Source organism: Thalassophryne amazonica, chromosome 19 (assembly GCF_902500255.1).
Source record: "Thalassophryne amazonica chromosome 19, fThaAma1.1, whole genome shotgun sequence".
Classification (NCBI taxonomy): domain Eukaryota; kingdom Metazoa; phylum Chordata; class Actinopteri; order Batrachoidiformes; family Batrachoididae; genus Thalassophryne; species Thalassophryne amazonica.
The window spans coordinates 57316222-57330799 of NC_047121.1; the positions used below are offsets into that span (position 1 = coordinate 57316222).

The window sequence follows — 14578 nt, forward strand, 5'->3', positions numbered from 1 at the left end:
AGGTACACTTCAACTATGAGAGATAAAAAGAAAAAAAATCCAGGAAATCACATTGTAGGATTTTTTTAAGAATTTATTTGTAAATTATGGTGGAAAATAAGTATTTGGTCAATAACAAAAGTTCAACTCAGTAGTTTGTAACATAATCTTTGTTGGCAATGACAGAGGTCAAACGTTTCCTGTAAGTCTTCACCAGGTTTGCACACACTGTAGCTGGTATTTTGGCCCATTCCTCCATGCAGATCTCCTCTAGAGCAGTGATGTTTTGGGGCTGTTGCTGGGCAACACGGACTTTCAACTCCCTCAACATATTTTCTATAGGGTTGAGGTCTTGAGACTGGCTTGGCCACTCCAGGACCTTGAAATTCTTTTTACGGAGCCACTCCTTCGTTGCCCGAGCGATGTGTTTGGGATCATTGTCATGCTGGAAGACCCAGCCACGTTGCATTTTCAATGGTCTCACTTATAGAAGGAGGTTTTGGCTTAAAATCTCATGATACATGACCCTGTTCATTCTTCCCTTAACACAGATCAGTTGTCCTGTCCCCTTTGCAGACAAACAGCCCCAAAGCATGTTTCCACCCCCATGCTTCACAGTAGATATGATGTTCTTGAAATGCAACTCAGCATTCTTCTTCCTCCAAACACGAGGAGTTGAGTTTTTACCAAAATGTTCTATTTTGGTTTCATCTGACAACATGATATTCTCCCAATCCTCTTCTGGATCATCCATATGCTCTCTGGCAAACTTCAGACAGGCCTGGACACGTACTGTCTTAAGCAGGGGGATTTTAGTCCCTCTCTGCGTAGTGTGTAGCCTTTGTTACTTTGGTCCCAGCTCTCTGCAGGTCATTCATCAGGTCCCTCCGTGTAGTTCTGGGATTTTTGTTCACCATTGTCATGATCATTCTGACCCCACGGGATGAGATCTTGCGTGGAGTCCCAGATCGAGGGAGATTATCAATGGTCTTGTATGTCTTCCATTTTCTTACAATTGCTCCCACAGTTGATTTATGCACACCAACCTGCTTGACTATTGTAGATTCACTCTTCCCAGCCTGGTGCACATCTACAGCTTTCTTCCTGGTGTCCTTCGACAGCTCTTTGGTCTTGGCCATGGTTGAGTTTGGAGTCTGACTGTTTGAGGCTGTGGACAGGTGTCTTTAATACAGATAACGAGTTCAGACAGGTGCCATTAATACAGGTAACAGGCAGAAGACAGAAGAGTTTCTTAAAGAAAAGGTTACAGGTCTGTGAGAGGCAGAAATCTTGCTTGTGGGTGACCAAATACTTATTTTCCACCATAATTTACAAATAAATTCTTTAAAAATCCTACAATGTGATTTCCTGGATTTTTTTTTTCTCATTTTGTCTCTCATAAGTGAAGTGTACCTATGATGAAAATTACAGACCTCTCTCATCTTTCTAAGTAGGAGAACTTGTACAATCAGGGGCTGACTAAATACTTTTTTGCCCCACTGTATTTTAGTTTTTACTTATTTTCGTCGTCATGTAGAATTTATCTCATTACAGTGATTTGTTTGTTTGAATTGTTCTGTAATTTGTGTCTGTATCATAGCCCAAGCAGAGGGTCACCCCTTTGAGTCTGGTCTGCTTGAGGTTGCTTCCTCAGAGGGAGTTTTTCCTTACCACTGTTTCTCCGGGGGTTAGTAAAGTTAGACTTTACTTGTGTGAAGCGCCTTGAGGCAATTCTGTTGTGATTTGGCGCTATATAAATGAAAATAAATTGAAATTGGTTTCTCGTTCAGGTTAACATCTAGATTCTAGAATGAATTAATTTATTTTCCCAAAATGCTTTACTTTTGATGGGAGGAGCCATTTTAAAGTGGAACAGTTAATAAAAATTCTAATTTAGTTTTGGGAACTGAATTTCTGAGTTTTAGGAAAAGTCAAGAGTCCAGACAATAATTAATGTGCTTGTGTTAACTCTCAAAAAGGCAAATAACAAAAATAAACTCATGAATATCTGGCAAATTCCGATGTCAGATATTTAATCGAGGCAGCATTTTAATAAAAAAATAAAATTACAACAAAAGTAAATAAAACGTGAATTAAAAAGTCTAAAAATGGCCAAACCTTCACCCATGACTTCATTTTTGGGGAAGGTTTGATTACTAATGGTCACGACCTAAAGAGTTGACCTTTAGGTGACAATGGGCGGGGCCAAAGGGGTGCCTGTGTGACATCTGGATAGACATCTCCACATTGGGTTTGATGTTCATGTGGCTCCTGCAGGAACACGGCGATGATTAACAGTGTCATTTAGTCACAGTTAGCTGAGTCACGCTGATTCACGCCCCCTCGTCGGCCGTGTGCCAGATATTTACGGAGCGGTGACTCGGCTCTTCAAATATTTAGGAGTGAAGGAATGTCTCGAATTCCGGAAGCTGCACACTTCAGGACGCCGGTCTGAGTCTTTACAGATGTCTGTCAGCCTGCAGGAAAAAAGCACGTTTCAAACCAGTGAGTCACGACACACGAGTCAAACACGGAACCAACACCCTGAGTGTTAACTGGCAGCAAGTCTCCTCCTGCTGTTTCCAGGTTGCCGTAGTGATGCCGTTTCTTTTCATGGGACAGTTGTCATGATTTTTTCTTTACTCTTGTTTGTCTTATTCTCGAACTCCAAATCTGTAGACTCTGGTTTGATTCCAGGTCTGTGTCCTTGGACGCCTGCATGGTTCCAGTCCACCCACCTGGCCTCAGCAGGGGGTAAACTGGGATGTGGAGGTTATGAGCTTTTGGCTGAGACAGATGGAAAGTGTGCAGGTTCTGGGGTGCCTGAGGACCAGGTTGGGAACCACTGCTGTCCACAGGTATCGGGGGATGAGCACCAACTTGGTGGGCAGTGGCACTTGGACAGGATTATGGAATGTGGACACTTTAGGAAATCTTTGTGGCTTCCTGCAGGACTAGCTGGATGCAGATCCAGGTTTGAATTTTCTAAACCTTTAAACCTGGTTCAGATCAAAAGTAAAATACAATACGAACTAAAGCGTCCAGAAGAAGAAACGTACAGCGTGTGACAGTCGGAGCACTGCGGTGTTTCTGCTTAGTCAATTCACACTAAGGAGTTGTTGATTGGCTCGTTTATGTCCAACAGTCAACATGGTATCACAGGAGATGGACCTGTGAGATTCTGTCTCCACCCCTGCCATTGGCATGGTGCCATCTGGTGGTTGTGGGATCTAATTACAACTGGTTGGTCAACATTTATCAGCTTTTTGTACAAAAAAGAAAAATGTTTTTAAAATGTTTTCAAAAACGTTTTATTGTTTAGCTTTAAAAAGTACATCTTCTAGTATTGTGGCTTATATTCTGCTGACGGACATAAGCTAGCATGTCACAATCTTCCAACTCAGATCTGTTTTTAACTTCTGCTGGTTGAAGGTCACTCGGGAGGAGCTCGGAGTCGAGCCACTGCTCCTCCACGTCAAAGGAGTCAGTTGAGGTGGCTCAGGCATCTTTTCCGGATGCCCCCTGGACGCCTCGCTGGAGAGGTGTTCCGGGCATGTCCCATTGGGAGGAGGCCCCGGGGAAGACCCAGGACATGCTGGAGGGACTACATCTCTCGGCTGGCTTGGGAACGCCTTGGGGTTCCCCCGGAGGAGCTGGGGGAGGTGTGTGTGGATCGGGAGGTCTGGGCGGCTTTGCTTGAGCTGCTGCCCCCGCGACCCGACTCCGGATAAAGCGGAAGAAAATGGATGGATGGATGGATGGTTGGTTGAAGGCCTGAAGGCGGATTATTGTCGTGTCCCAAAAAGGGTGCCTGCATTCTGAAATCAACTCCTCTCACAATTTTCAGAGGAATTTCGTGAAACTTGGTACAAGTCCATTACCTGGGGAGGTGATGGTCTAGTAAGCATTGGGCTTGAGACCAGAGGATCCTCGGTTCAAACCCGAGCCTGACCGGAAAATCACTAAGGGCCTTTGGGCACGGTCCTTAATCCCCGAGTTGCTCCCTTTGTGTAGTGAGCACCTTGCATGGCAGCACCCTGACATCGGTGTGTGAGTGTGTCTGTATGAATGGGTAAATGTGAGGCATAATTGTAAAGCACTTTGAGCGTCTGATGCAGATGGAAAAGCTCTATATAAATGCAGGACATTTAAGTCCTTGAAATGTTATCAGAATGTACCAAAGCAGGATTTGCCGGTGGGGGATATCGTGCTCTCTGTTGTTGGAAATGATGTGGACCAAAGGATTGATCCGGATGTTTTGAGGGGGTGGTGGTGCTGTCTGGGATCTGAGGTCACGTCTGGTTTGTTTCTCCATAGATGAGTCCGGAAGCGGTCAGCCTGAAGGCTTGGACATGGTGGTATGCAGAGCTCCCGGGGGGGACTTCTATGTAGAGGGGGAGACCTGGAACTTGGACGAGTGCACACGCTGCACCTGCAGGAAGGGGCGTGTCCTGTGTGACACTGAAGTTTGTCCCCCTGCTCTCTGTAAGACACCAGTCCGGAACAAGGACACTTGCTGCCACATCTGCCCAGGTAACCTGGAGAGGACCTCATCCACAGAGGTCACATGATCACTGCTGTCTGTTTGTCTGATGGTGAGCCGACTCCGTGTTTCAGGAAACGGCCACAAAATTTGATGAAATTATCCATTTTGATGTAGAGAAAAAAGCAGATTTTGATGTGAATCAGAATCCAGATTTGGGTTCTGGGTTATTTCTTGATTATTAAACCTCTTGCTATAAAATGAGATTTTTGCCTGAGCAACATTTCAATCAGTGAGTGAAAATCAAATGACTGACCAGCACCTCAAGTCTGGATCTGGACGAGCTACAATGAAATGTTCATTCAAACAGTGCTGGTTGTAGGAAATGGGACAAAACACGCCTTTAATCCTGACACCAAATTCCCAGCTGGTCTGTCCATCGGCAGAGGTCTGCACTTTCCGAGGACGCTTCTACTAACACATGTTTCTGGTTTAGGATCCGTAATCAGCATGTGGTTCTGGAAGAGGCAACAGAATCTAACAGAATCTGCGTTAGCTACCCATGTCACAGAAAAACACTGCTCTCCAATAGTCTTCTAAAACCACATTAGTAGAGTTTAGTCCGTTTTAAACTAACTGCATGTTATCCAAATGGTGACCAAGATAACATTAACATTAGCCCCCAAGTCCAGTCACTACAGTTAACTGACTAGTTAGCATGTCACGATGGCTTTAAAAAGAGTTTATTGAACTTGTTTGTCAAGCATAATAGTCTAGAACAGGTAGTAACATTAAAGTTGCAGTCGGGATGTTGGATATTTGTAAAGTTTAACACCTCGCTCACAACACAATCGCTACAGCAGGTCCCGTAATAAGTAAGCCCCGCCCACTTCATTATCATTTACATTGTCAATCCTTATTGTGGCTCCAGTTTATGCTTTATTTGCCTTGAAATTACAGATTTTCTGAAGTTCAGTGGGCTAATTTCAAACCTATATTTTCACGTGATGTCTGTTTCTGCTCTGCTAACAGTGACATTAGCAAAAATAAAATGGCATGTCTTCACTATAAAAGTTTTGTCGTTTTCTGCAGAACTCTTCACAGTCAACACGTTTAACGTCTGATTTCTCAGAGCAAAGAAATCTGAAACATTTGAGCTGTTTGTTTGTGTCCATGTTTGTTTTACCTCGTGATCGATTGGTATCTGTGTTTGATTGTCATCTGTGTTTGATTGGCGCTGGCGTTTGATTGACATCTGATGGGTGTTTTTTTGTTTGACAGCAGAAGAGACACTGAACACTTTGCTGCCAGTGAACAGCACCCAGCAGGCATACTGCATCACCAGTGACGGCGACGTCATGGCAGCCGGTGACTCCTGGAAGCCAAATGCCTGCACCAGCTGCACGTGCACCAACGGCACCATTCAGTGTTTCTCCCAACGCTGTCCTGCCGCCAGCTGCAGGGTGCCCGTGCTCCGCAAGGGTCAGTGCTGCCCGCACTGCCTCAGTGAGTACCATCGTTACTGCAGCTCACACCAGCTAGTTCTGAGATCGTTATCTTCGCATTGAAAGTCTAAACTCAAAGAATTCAACATGAAAATGCACAAACGCCGGCAAACATGGTTTATAGTAGTGTCCACTTCCTGCACACTGTCAGATGGAACACGGCGCTACAGGTTGGCAGTACGTTTGTCGCTTCCTTAGCCACTGCGGCGCTACATGAGCAGCAGTCAACAACATTCCATGTGTTAGAGTGAAAACGTTCCTGCAGCATCCGCTAATTCACACGTGTTTCCTGACTCAGCCGCCATTGGGTCGTCTATGGCGGCACAGGAAGGTCACGCTCACCGTCAGGGAAACCTCACTGTAAATGCCCATTGTTCTCGCCAACGTGTTGGCGTTACAGCAGGATGTTGGTTATTTACCTAACAGAGCTTCAGCTCGATGCCTTTACAAAGTGCAGGAAGTAGATGTGATGGGTGCTGAAACCACAAGATGCACAACGGAGGAAAAAAAATACACACATCATGAAAAATTAAACAAACTTTATTTCTGCCCGTTACTATGATAACAAAGGACATGGATTTGCTGTCTGTGGCTCTTCTTATCATTGTCATTGTTATTTTCAGTTTTTTGTTTTCAGAATTATGTTAAATACCAAAGTGCATGCTGGGAGCTCAAATATGACTTGCGTCTGTTTCGGGGATTCTGGGGATTTTAGCTGCTGATGTATAAACAGCTTGCTACTAAAATAGTTGTAATTTGCCAGTGTTTTGCACTTCAGGGCCACTGTACTATGTTTTTTAGTTGACTGATTTATTGCTCAGGCAGTTTAACTTTTAATGTATCAGTCATGACTGAATGATTTGTCATTTGTGTGGATGTTTGACAGCTGGAACATGTGATTGCGTTTTGGTATGAGCTTCACATTTCGAATTAAACCTTTACACTCGCGCTGAGGATCAACTTTTTTTTTTCTTAATCTGTGCTGATTTTGGGTGTGAACAGAAACGACCACGTCGCTGCCGTTGACTGTTTCTACCGGCGCCCTGAAGATTGTTGTCACACCCACCAGAAGAAGTACATCATGGGTTACCACGGTTACCATGCCGACCATCATCACTTCTGCAGGTAAACACCTGATGAGTGAACTATGTCACATGTTGTGAGCCCCCTGGTGGTGAAATCAGTGAGGTGCAAGATGTCCAACAATGAGAGGAAGAGCGTGAAAAACGTCTGCAGCGGTCACGGACTGAATTCTGTTCATTTATGAAACAAAAAAACTGGCTCCAAACCCACAAACCTGGTTTGCTTTCAGAACCAGAAGTAACTGTCTGTGGTTCCACAAGTAACAGAACCGGTTTGAGTGGAGCATCATAAATTTATAATTTTTAATAAAAACACAAAAAAGAATATTTAATTTAACATCTCTGATGTAAAAGAACAGTTTTAGTTTCACAGTTAATAGATTTTTACCTTCGCCAACAAAGTTTTCACTCATTTCTTTGTCAACAATGGTTCATATTCCGTTATGACATTTTTACAGAGGATTCATATCCTGATAGGCAAGAACTTTTAAAATTTTCAAGGTCAAATGTCAAAGTCAAGAAAAATCTTGGAAAAATCCCAGTTATTATCATGGAAGGAATTTTCAAAAATTCAGAACTGTCAAAAAGATTAAATTTCTTTCATATTTGACAGCATTATGTAGGATGGTATCCTTTATTGACTGACAAACTTTGATCCAGATTTGACCTGGATTACAGATTTTGTGGACAGTTAAATTTAACATTGAAAACCCTATTATTTCTGAATCAAACGTGCCCCAATCACTCTCATATTGGAAAGTGAGGTGCAGACCAACACTCACTATCACCTGACAAAGTTTGATCTGGATTTGATCCGGATTGTGGATTTTGAGGACATTTGAATTTACTATTGAAAAGCCCATTTGGTGTTTTCTGTTATGGATTATCTACATCACCAAAATTGGATGGAGGTTCCAATTTTGTGCCTGCTTGTCTTCCACTTATCAGTCAGAAACCAAGTGCCAAAAAGCAACAACAAATTGTGCACAGCAGAGACAACCAATGTTCTGTGGAAAAGAATTCAGAAACCAAAAAAGATGAAAAAACAAACAAAAACCCGACAACACCAAAAAACCTTTGATTCAAGTGCATGAACTAAATACATACTGCTGACATTTGAGCTAATTGAGCTTATGAAAAGCCACTTCTGACAGGACTTTGACCTTGAAAATTTTATCCAAGGTAAAGTTTTGTGGAATTAAAAACTAGTGTTGGTGGAGGATTGCGCTCTGAGTGCAGTGCTCAAGTTGTTTTTGTTTTGTTTTGTTTTACGATATAACAATGGTTTATGTAACATAAGTTCCTGTTGCAGGGAATTGTGGGAAAACCTAGACTTTTCTTAATTTCAACATCATCTTCTTGTCAGTGTTTGTTTTTATGGGTACTTTGATAAATGTGAATCGTGGATTTCGTGATCCCTCTCTTTACTTTTCGTTTTCGCTCCGAGTCGGATCACCAGCAAAACCAAACAGGAACAGGAAATGTGTTTTCCCCTTTGAAGGAAGGTCTTTTGTGTTGAGTCTGTTCTGATAGATCCGTCTGTCCCACAGATGAACTGGGTTTGGGCCAGAACTACCCCAGCCAGACCCAGACGGCCCTCATCTACCAATCAGCTGCCTGGATACTAGCAGGTCTCCTCCTTGCCATTGTCATCTTCCTCATTGTGGCGTTACTCAACAAGAAGAAGAAGTGGGTGCAGATGTCGTGCTACAGTGCCCCCAAGAAGGTGAGAAGCTAACGAACAAAAACCCCCCACAAAACCCAAAACCGTTCCAGCAGATTACATGCACCACACAATAACCTAACGCCACAGTTAGCATAAATCACACAGTAACGTCGCGCTCAATATTCCTCGTAAGCAGTGGTGGTCACAGTTCTGCTAATCCGTTAACCGCTAATTTGCAAAGCTAAATTTTTCATTAGCGGATTACTTTTTCAGCTAGCGTGGACCAATTAACTTCCACTAAATTTAGTTCCACTAATTTTCAGTCCACTACAGATATTTACTAACAGCACTGAACAATGGTTGTTGCTAACTACATTCTTGACTCATACGCCATTCCAGCAGGGGGCGGTAAATCATCTTTATATTAAAAATGTGAGTGAGTGATTTTATTTAGTAAGTACATAATATAATTGTAAATACTTTAATAAAAATACATGGATGAGACAAGAAAGTGAAAACACTTATTTCCATTGTGGTCCATTTTAAAATTAAATGACAAAATAGAATAATAAAATAAAAATACTTCTAATAATAATAATGACAATGATGACAATAATAGTGTGTTTATGACAACAAGAACCTAAACAATTTATAAATACATGAAGACAGTAAATTCACACAAAAAATTGCGTAATTAACAGGAAATAAAAGGGTTGAGTTCCTCTAAAAACTGTTGAGGACTAAGGTTCTAAAAACATTCTGGACTCACATGATTCCAACTCATTATAGAAACTTTGCATGATTTAATACCACCCTTGAAAAAATGTCAGCTACCTATTTTATAAACACTAGCCAATCTAGAGCCCGTGGATCCCCACGGGGACAACACACTAGTACCAGTATAAGTCCACTGTAACCCTGAGACTAATCCTGTCAAGTGTCTGTGCAGTGTCTAGCATGCTAGTCTTACGGCAGAAAAAAGATATATATGAATGTAAACATATGAATAAATTACACTTTAAAAAGTGGATGTAAACATTTAGGGCAGTGATTGTATGGGGGGGAGGGGTCAACAAAATTGGAGGTGCTCCCGCAGAGCTACTGGACACCACAAAAAAGAAAAACAAGACATCTTATACACTGTTCTTAATACTGTGTGTTGCCCCCTTTACCATCAATGACAGCTTGGAGTCTTTTGGGGTCATTTGTGGATGAGGCTCTCTGATGGTGAAGCTGCCACTGGATATGTCTTGGATTTTATTTACATTAATTACAAAGAAATACAAACAGTATGACACTCTATGGTAAATCTGCATGGAGTAGACAGTTCTCAAAAACTGAGTGACTGTGCAAGAAGGTGAAGAGTGAGGAAAGACACCCAGACAACCCAGGAAAAGGCTTATGTGGCTGTGATTGAAACCTTTGAGCACAACTGTATACTGTATGGAGTAGTGCAAAAAGAAAACACGATATATATGAATGTAAACATATGAATAAAGTACACTTTAAAAAGTGGATGTAAACATTTAGGGCAGTGATTGTGAACACTGGGGGCATAGAAGCCAGTGCTGTTAAGGTGCTTAAGGCGGGAGAAGGTATGTTGGGTTGTTTGTTGGCTGGGGGAGTTATGGGAGTAGGTCTGTGGGTGAGTGTGGGAGAGTGTGTGTGTCCATGGGTGTTCGCAGTACATATGGCCAAGGGGATGAAGCTGTTTGTCAGCCTGCTGGTGTGAGACTTTGTTGACTTGTAGCTAGGGCTGTCACGATTAGGAATTTCTGGAGTCGATTAACTGTCAGACAGATAATTGCGATTGACGAATATATTGTCTATTTTTTTTTTCTTTTTTTCCCTTCTTTATATTCTACTATTGTAGTATAATTACACAACTCTGGAAGAACGTTTGGCTTCTGTGAGTGGAGAAACTGGGAATGGTGCAACATTTTTATTTTTATCTTCATTTTACATACAGTCCCAACTTTTTCTGAATTGTGGTTGTTTCTGTTGCATTTCTGAAATTGTTTCTCCTCATCAGTCACGTTTTGTGCTTAAACACTACATTAAACTCAAGATTGAACAAATAAATACCTTTGGAAGGTAACAGCTGTTAAGGTTCAGAGTTCTCACCTGATTTTTGTGATCTGTGCATCTGAACATCACCACAGCTTCTCCATGTCAGGGTTTTTTTTTTTGTGGCTCAGTTCATTCATATATTCTCATTTTTTAAATATGTTTTTAAAGCTATTTGACCGTTTATTTCATCTCATGATCTCATAAGTTCAGCATACGACGCGCACATGGTGTTTTTAAACATGTTCACTCGGGTTAAAATCCTCTCTCTGCTCCGCGCTCGATGTGCACTGATGGTTCTCAGACTGTAACATGTCACGCCTGCATTCAGGAATCTCCTTCACGCACCCCCTCCCTCGCAGTCTGCAGCCTGCGCACGCGCACACACACACACATACACAGCTCCGCATTTTAGACGGCTTTTGAAGGAGACAGCCACTGTTTTAATCGCCCGTCTTATCCAAACGGCAGGACGGATCGTTCCTTCAGCCTCCATGTTATTGTCCCGCCTTAAGACGAGAGCGAGGCTGCAGCACAATGATGTCAGATTCTGAGTCATTTTATGCTTTGTGGATAAAATAAATAATTCACGGTAATCGCGAATATGAAAAATAATCGCAATTGACGAATATTGTAATAATTGTGACAGCCCTACTTGTAGCATCTCCCGGAGGGGAGGAACAGGTCAGATGGGGTGGGAAGGGTATGAAATGCTGAAGGCTGTGGGTGTGGAGGGATTGTTTTGGATGAGACATCTCTTCAACATTGTGTTGAAGTCTGGGACAGTGCCTAAGGAGTGCTACGCCACCCTACGCCAGGGTGCTGGAAAGGAGGGTTCTGCCAATAGTCGAACCTCTGATTGAAGAGGAACAATGTGGGTTCCATCCTGGTTGTGGAACAACCGACCAGCTCTTCACTCTCACAAAGATCCTGGAGGGAGCCTGGGAGTATACCCATCGAGTCTACATGTGTTTTGTGGACTTGGAGAAGGCGTATGATCGAGGACCTGGGAGGTGCTGTGGAGTATGGAGTGAGGGGGTCCCTTCTCAGGGCCATCCAATTTCTGTACTCACAAAGTGAGAGCTGTGTTCGGGTGCTCAGCAATAAGTCAGACTCATGTCTGGTGGGGGATGGCCTCCGCTAGGGCTGTGCCTTGTCTAGTAACAGGGTGTTTGGAATCCACAAACAAAGCAGTGTCATTATGTACCTTCAGGAGAGCAGACTCTGTACTATGAAGGGACCTGAAACCAGATTGGAATTCTTCAAAAGCAGAATTGGTTTCTAAAAATGACTGCAATGGGACAAAAACAACTTTCTCTAAAACCTTGTAGAGAAAGGACAAGCAGGAAACAACTCTAAAATAAGATACAATAGAAGAATGCAGATGAGGTTTTTTTTAAGAAGACGCTGAACCACAGCATGCTTTAAGGCAGCTGGTACAGATCCAAAACTGAGGGAATAGTTGATGGCGCTCCATAGACTATGACCAACAGTATTAAAAACCCCAACAAACACTTTAGCAGGAACAATGTCCAAGGGTCAGTTTGTGGGTTTCATATGTTGTATTATTTTAGTGAAGGTTCAAACTGCTCAAATACTGCAGCATGTGGCAGAGGATGAGGCAGATTAGTATTCAGATCCACCTGGAGTCGTGGTTCTCTGTGGCTTCACACTGCCCCTAGTGGTTAGACTGTGTCAGTGTTAAATGCAGAGAACAAAACTACAAACAGGACACAATAAAATTTAATGATTTTATGCTTTATTAGAGCTTGTCTCATAATAATTTAGGTTGGTTTCTTTTTCCTGTCCTCAGGCGGTGAGCTTGAAGAAGCACATTAACAAGAACTCTGTGGTCTACATGGAACCATCCAAAGAGAACAAGTTCCACAACGTCAAGACGGATGGTGGCATCATCCACTTCTCTCCAGATATGACTACTTCCTGTGCGGACAAGATGACCATCCCCAGAGCCAAGCTGAGCATGGCCAACGACTGGTCGCCGTGCTAAAAGCTGGAGTGGCGTAGCTCCTCCACTCTTTCTGCTGTATCCATGGTGACTTATGTAATGGTGCAGCTCGGACGCCACCTTGTTTCCGCCTTCCTCTCTCTGTGACGGCAAAACCGAGGATGAGACAAACCCGTGACTGCCGTGTCGTCCTCTCTGGAAAGTAAGAACAGCCGCTGGGCGGAGTCTGACAGATAAAGGGCGTGTCCGCTCTGGCGGGAATAATCACTATGAACATCGTTATATTATCATTATGGCCTCTTCTGGAACCGGCCCGCTGAGGAGACGTGAAGCTTTAGCGCAGGGGTTTGAAGCGGCGTACAGCATGCTAACGCTCATGGACGCCATTGTTCTGCAGGAACGCCAAAGGAATCAATGACTCCAAATCCCAAAAGAGCCAAACCCCTACTTTAGAATGTGTGTTCATCTTAGTTTTGTATATTTCCCCAAGTTGTAAAGTTCATTGTGGTGCCAGAGACATTTTGAAGATTCACGCCTGAACATCAAGGCTCGTTTTAACTGTGAAACCAAAACAGGCCTCAAACACACCAAATCAGCACAATTCTTCTTCTACTCACTCGAAGATGGGACTTTTCCTCTTCAAATGTGATCTCAATTACAGACATCTGGGGTCAAGAATATTATGACCACGAGATTAAAACGTGTGTAATGAGGTGAAAGCCAACCAGGATGGCCTCAGCCATTCAGTGCAAAGACAGAAATTATTCCATTCCCAAAATGAGGACACCCAGAGGTCATTCATGCAGTTTGAAACTTAAATTTCCTGACTCCTCTCCCTTTTTTGCAATACTTGTAGGTCAGGCCACACCCCCTCAGTCATTTTTTTAAGAAGCTATTGAAAAGTAATTACTAAATAATAGCTCTGTGCCTGTTACAGCAAACCACTCCAGTGATGGAACCAGAATCTGATGTTCCACAATCCAACACCAAGATCTCAATCCAAAGTACATTCTGAAGTCAAAACTGGTTTCTGTTGAATCTTGGTTACTGGAAAACCTGACTTTTGTTCTGTGTGTTTAAAAATACTTTAAATTAGTCAGAGTACCTTATTTATTTTTTCCATATAGTTTTATTTATTAACTATAGTTTAAAGGGTTTTTTTATTTTTGTGTTTTGGTGGCCAAAGCTGCTGTACATTTTTACCATTTCTTTCAGCTTCTGTACAATTTTATTTATTTCAAAGTTGAAAACTCTGTACATGTTTTCTTGAAAAATTGTAACTATTTCGCTTTTGAAAAATAAAATGCGTGAACCAAAGTATCAAAGGCTAGGGCTCTTGGCCAAACTTGATAGAACCTGCATTAAACATGGTGCAAATTATTGGCTGAACTAATAGGATTAATAAATGGAATAGTTTTGACTGTGTTGAATGTTTGGTTTGCAAAGTAAAGGTTAAACAATGTCGACATCCATTGGATTCTATGACATGACATATCTTAATCCGTAACATGACAACTAAGTACGACAGATGGTGCTAACTCTTCCTTTTTAAAACCCTATTAACTCAACCGATAATTTGCATCACTTTTTACCAAAATTAGAGCAACTTTAACTTTTGACCCCTGTACAAACTGAAACTGATCTTTGTCACCATTCTTGGTGGTTTTACCCCATAACTTCATAACAGTCACAGATAATCCAAACTATACATTTTTGGAATCTTTGTGATCAGACAAAGAATATGGTATAGTTTTCAGTATGATTGGAGCATCTTTTAATTTTGACCCCTGTGTAATTCTTCAATTGACCCCTACCTGGTTGCCTACTGAA

At 42.3% G+C, this 14578-nt stretch overlaps 1 protein-coding gene across 2 annotated transcripts in view; it reads left to right on the forward strand.

Moving 5' to 3' along the window:
* LOC117532101 (cysteine-rich motor neuron 1 protein-like) overlaps positions 1–14067 on the forward strand; it is a 45825-nt gene extending 31758 nt beyond the window's left edge. Inside the window, exons 11-15 of one of the 2 annotated variants that reach the window (XM_034195350.1) lie at positions 4297–4512; positions 5744–5968; positions 6970–7092; positions 8600–8775; positions 12596–14067. In XM_034195350.1, the coding sequence (XP_034051241.1) occupies positions 4297–4512; positions 5744–5968; positions 6970–7092; positions 8600–8775; positions 12596–12790 (935 nt within the window). In that variant the 3' untranslated portion in view covers positions 12791–14067. The remainder of the gene's footprint in view (positions 1–4296; positions 4513–5743; positions 5969–6969; positions 7093–8599; positions 8776–12595) is intronic. The other variant, XM_034195351.1, reaches the window with a different exon arrangement.
* Positions 14068–14578: the final 511 nt, after the last annotated feature.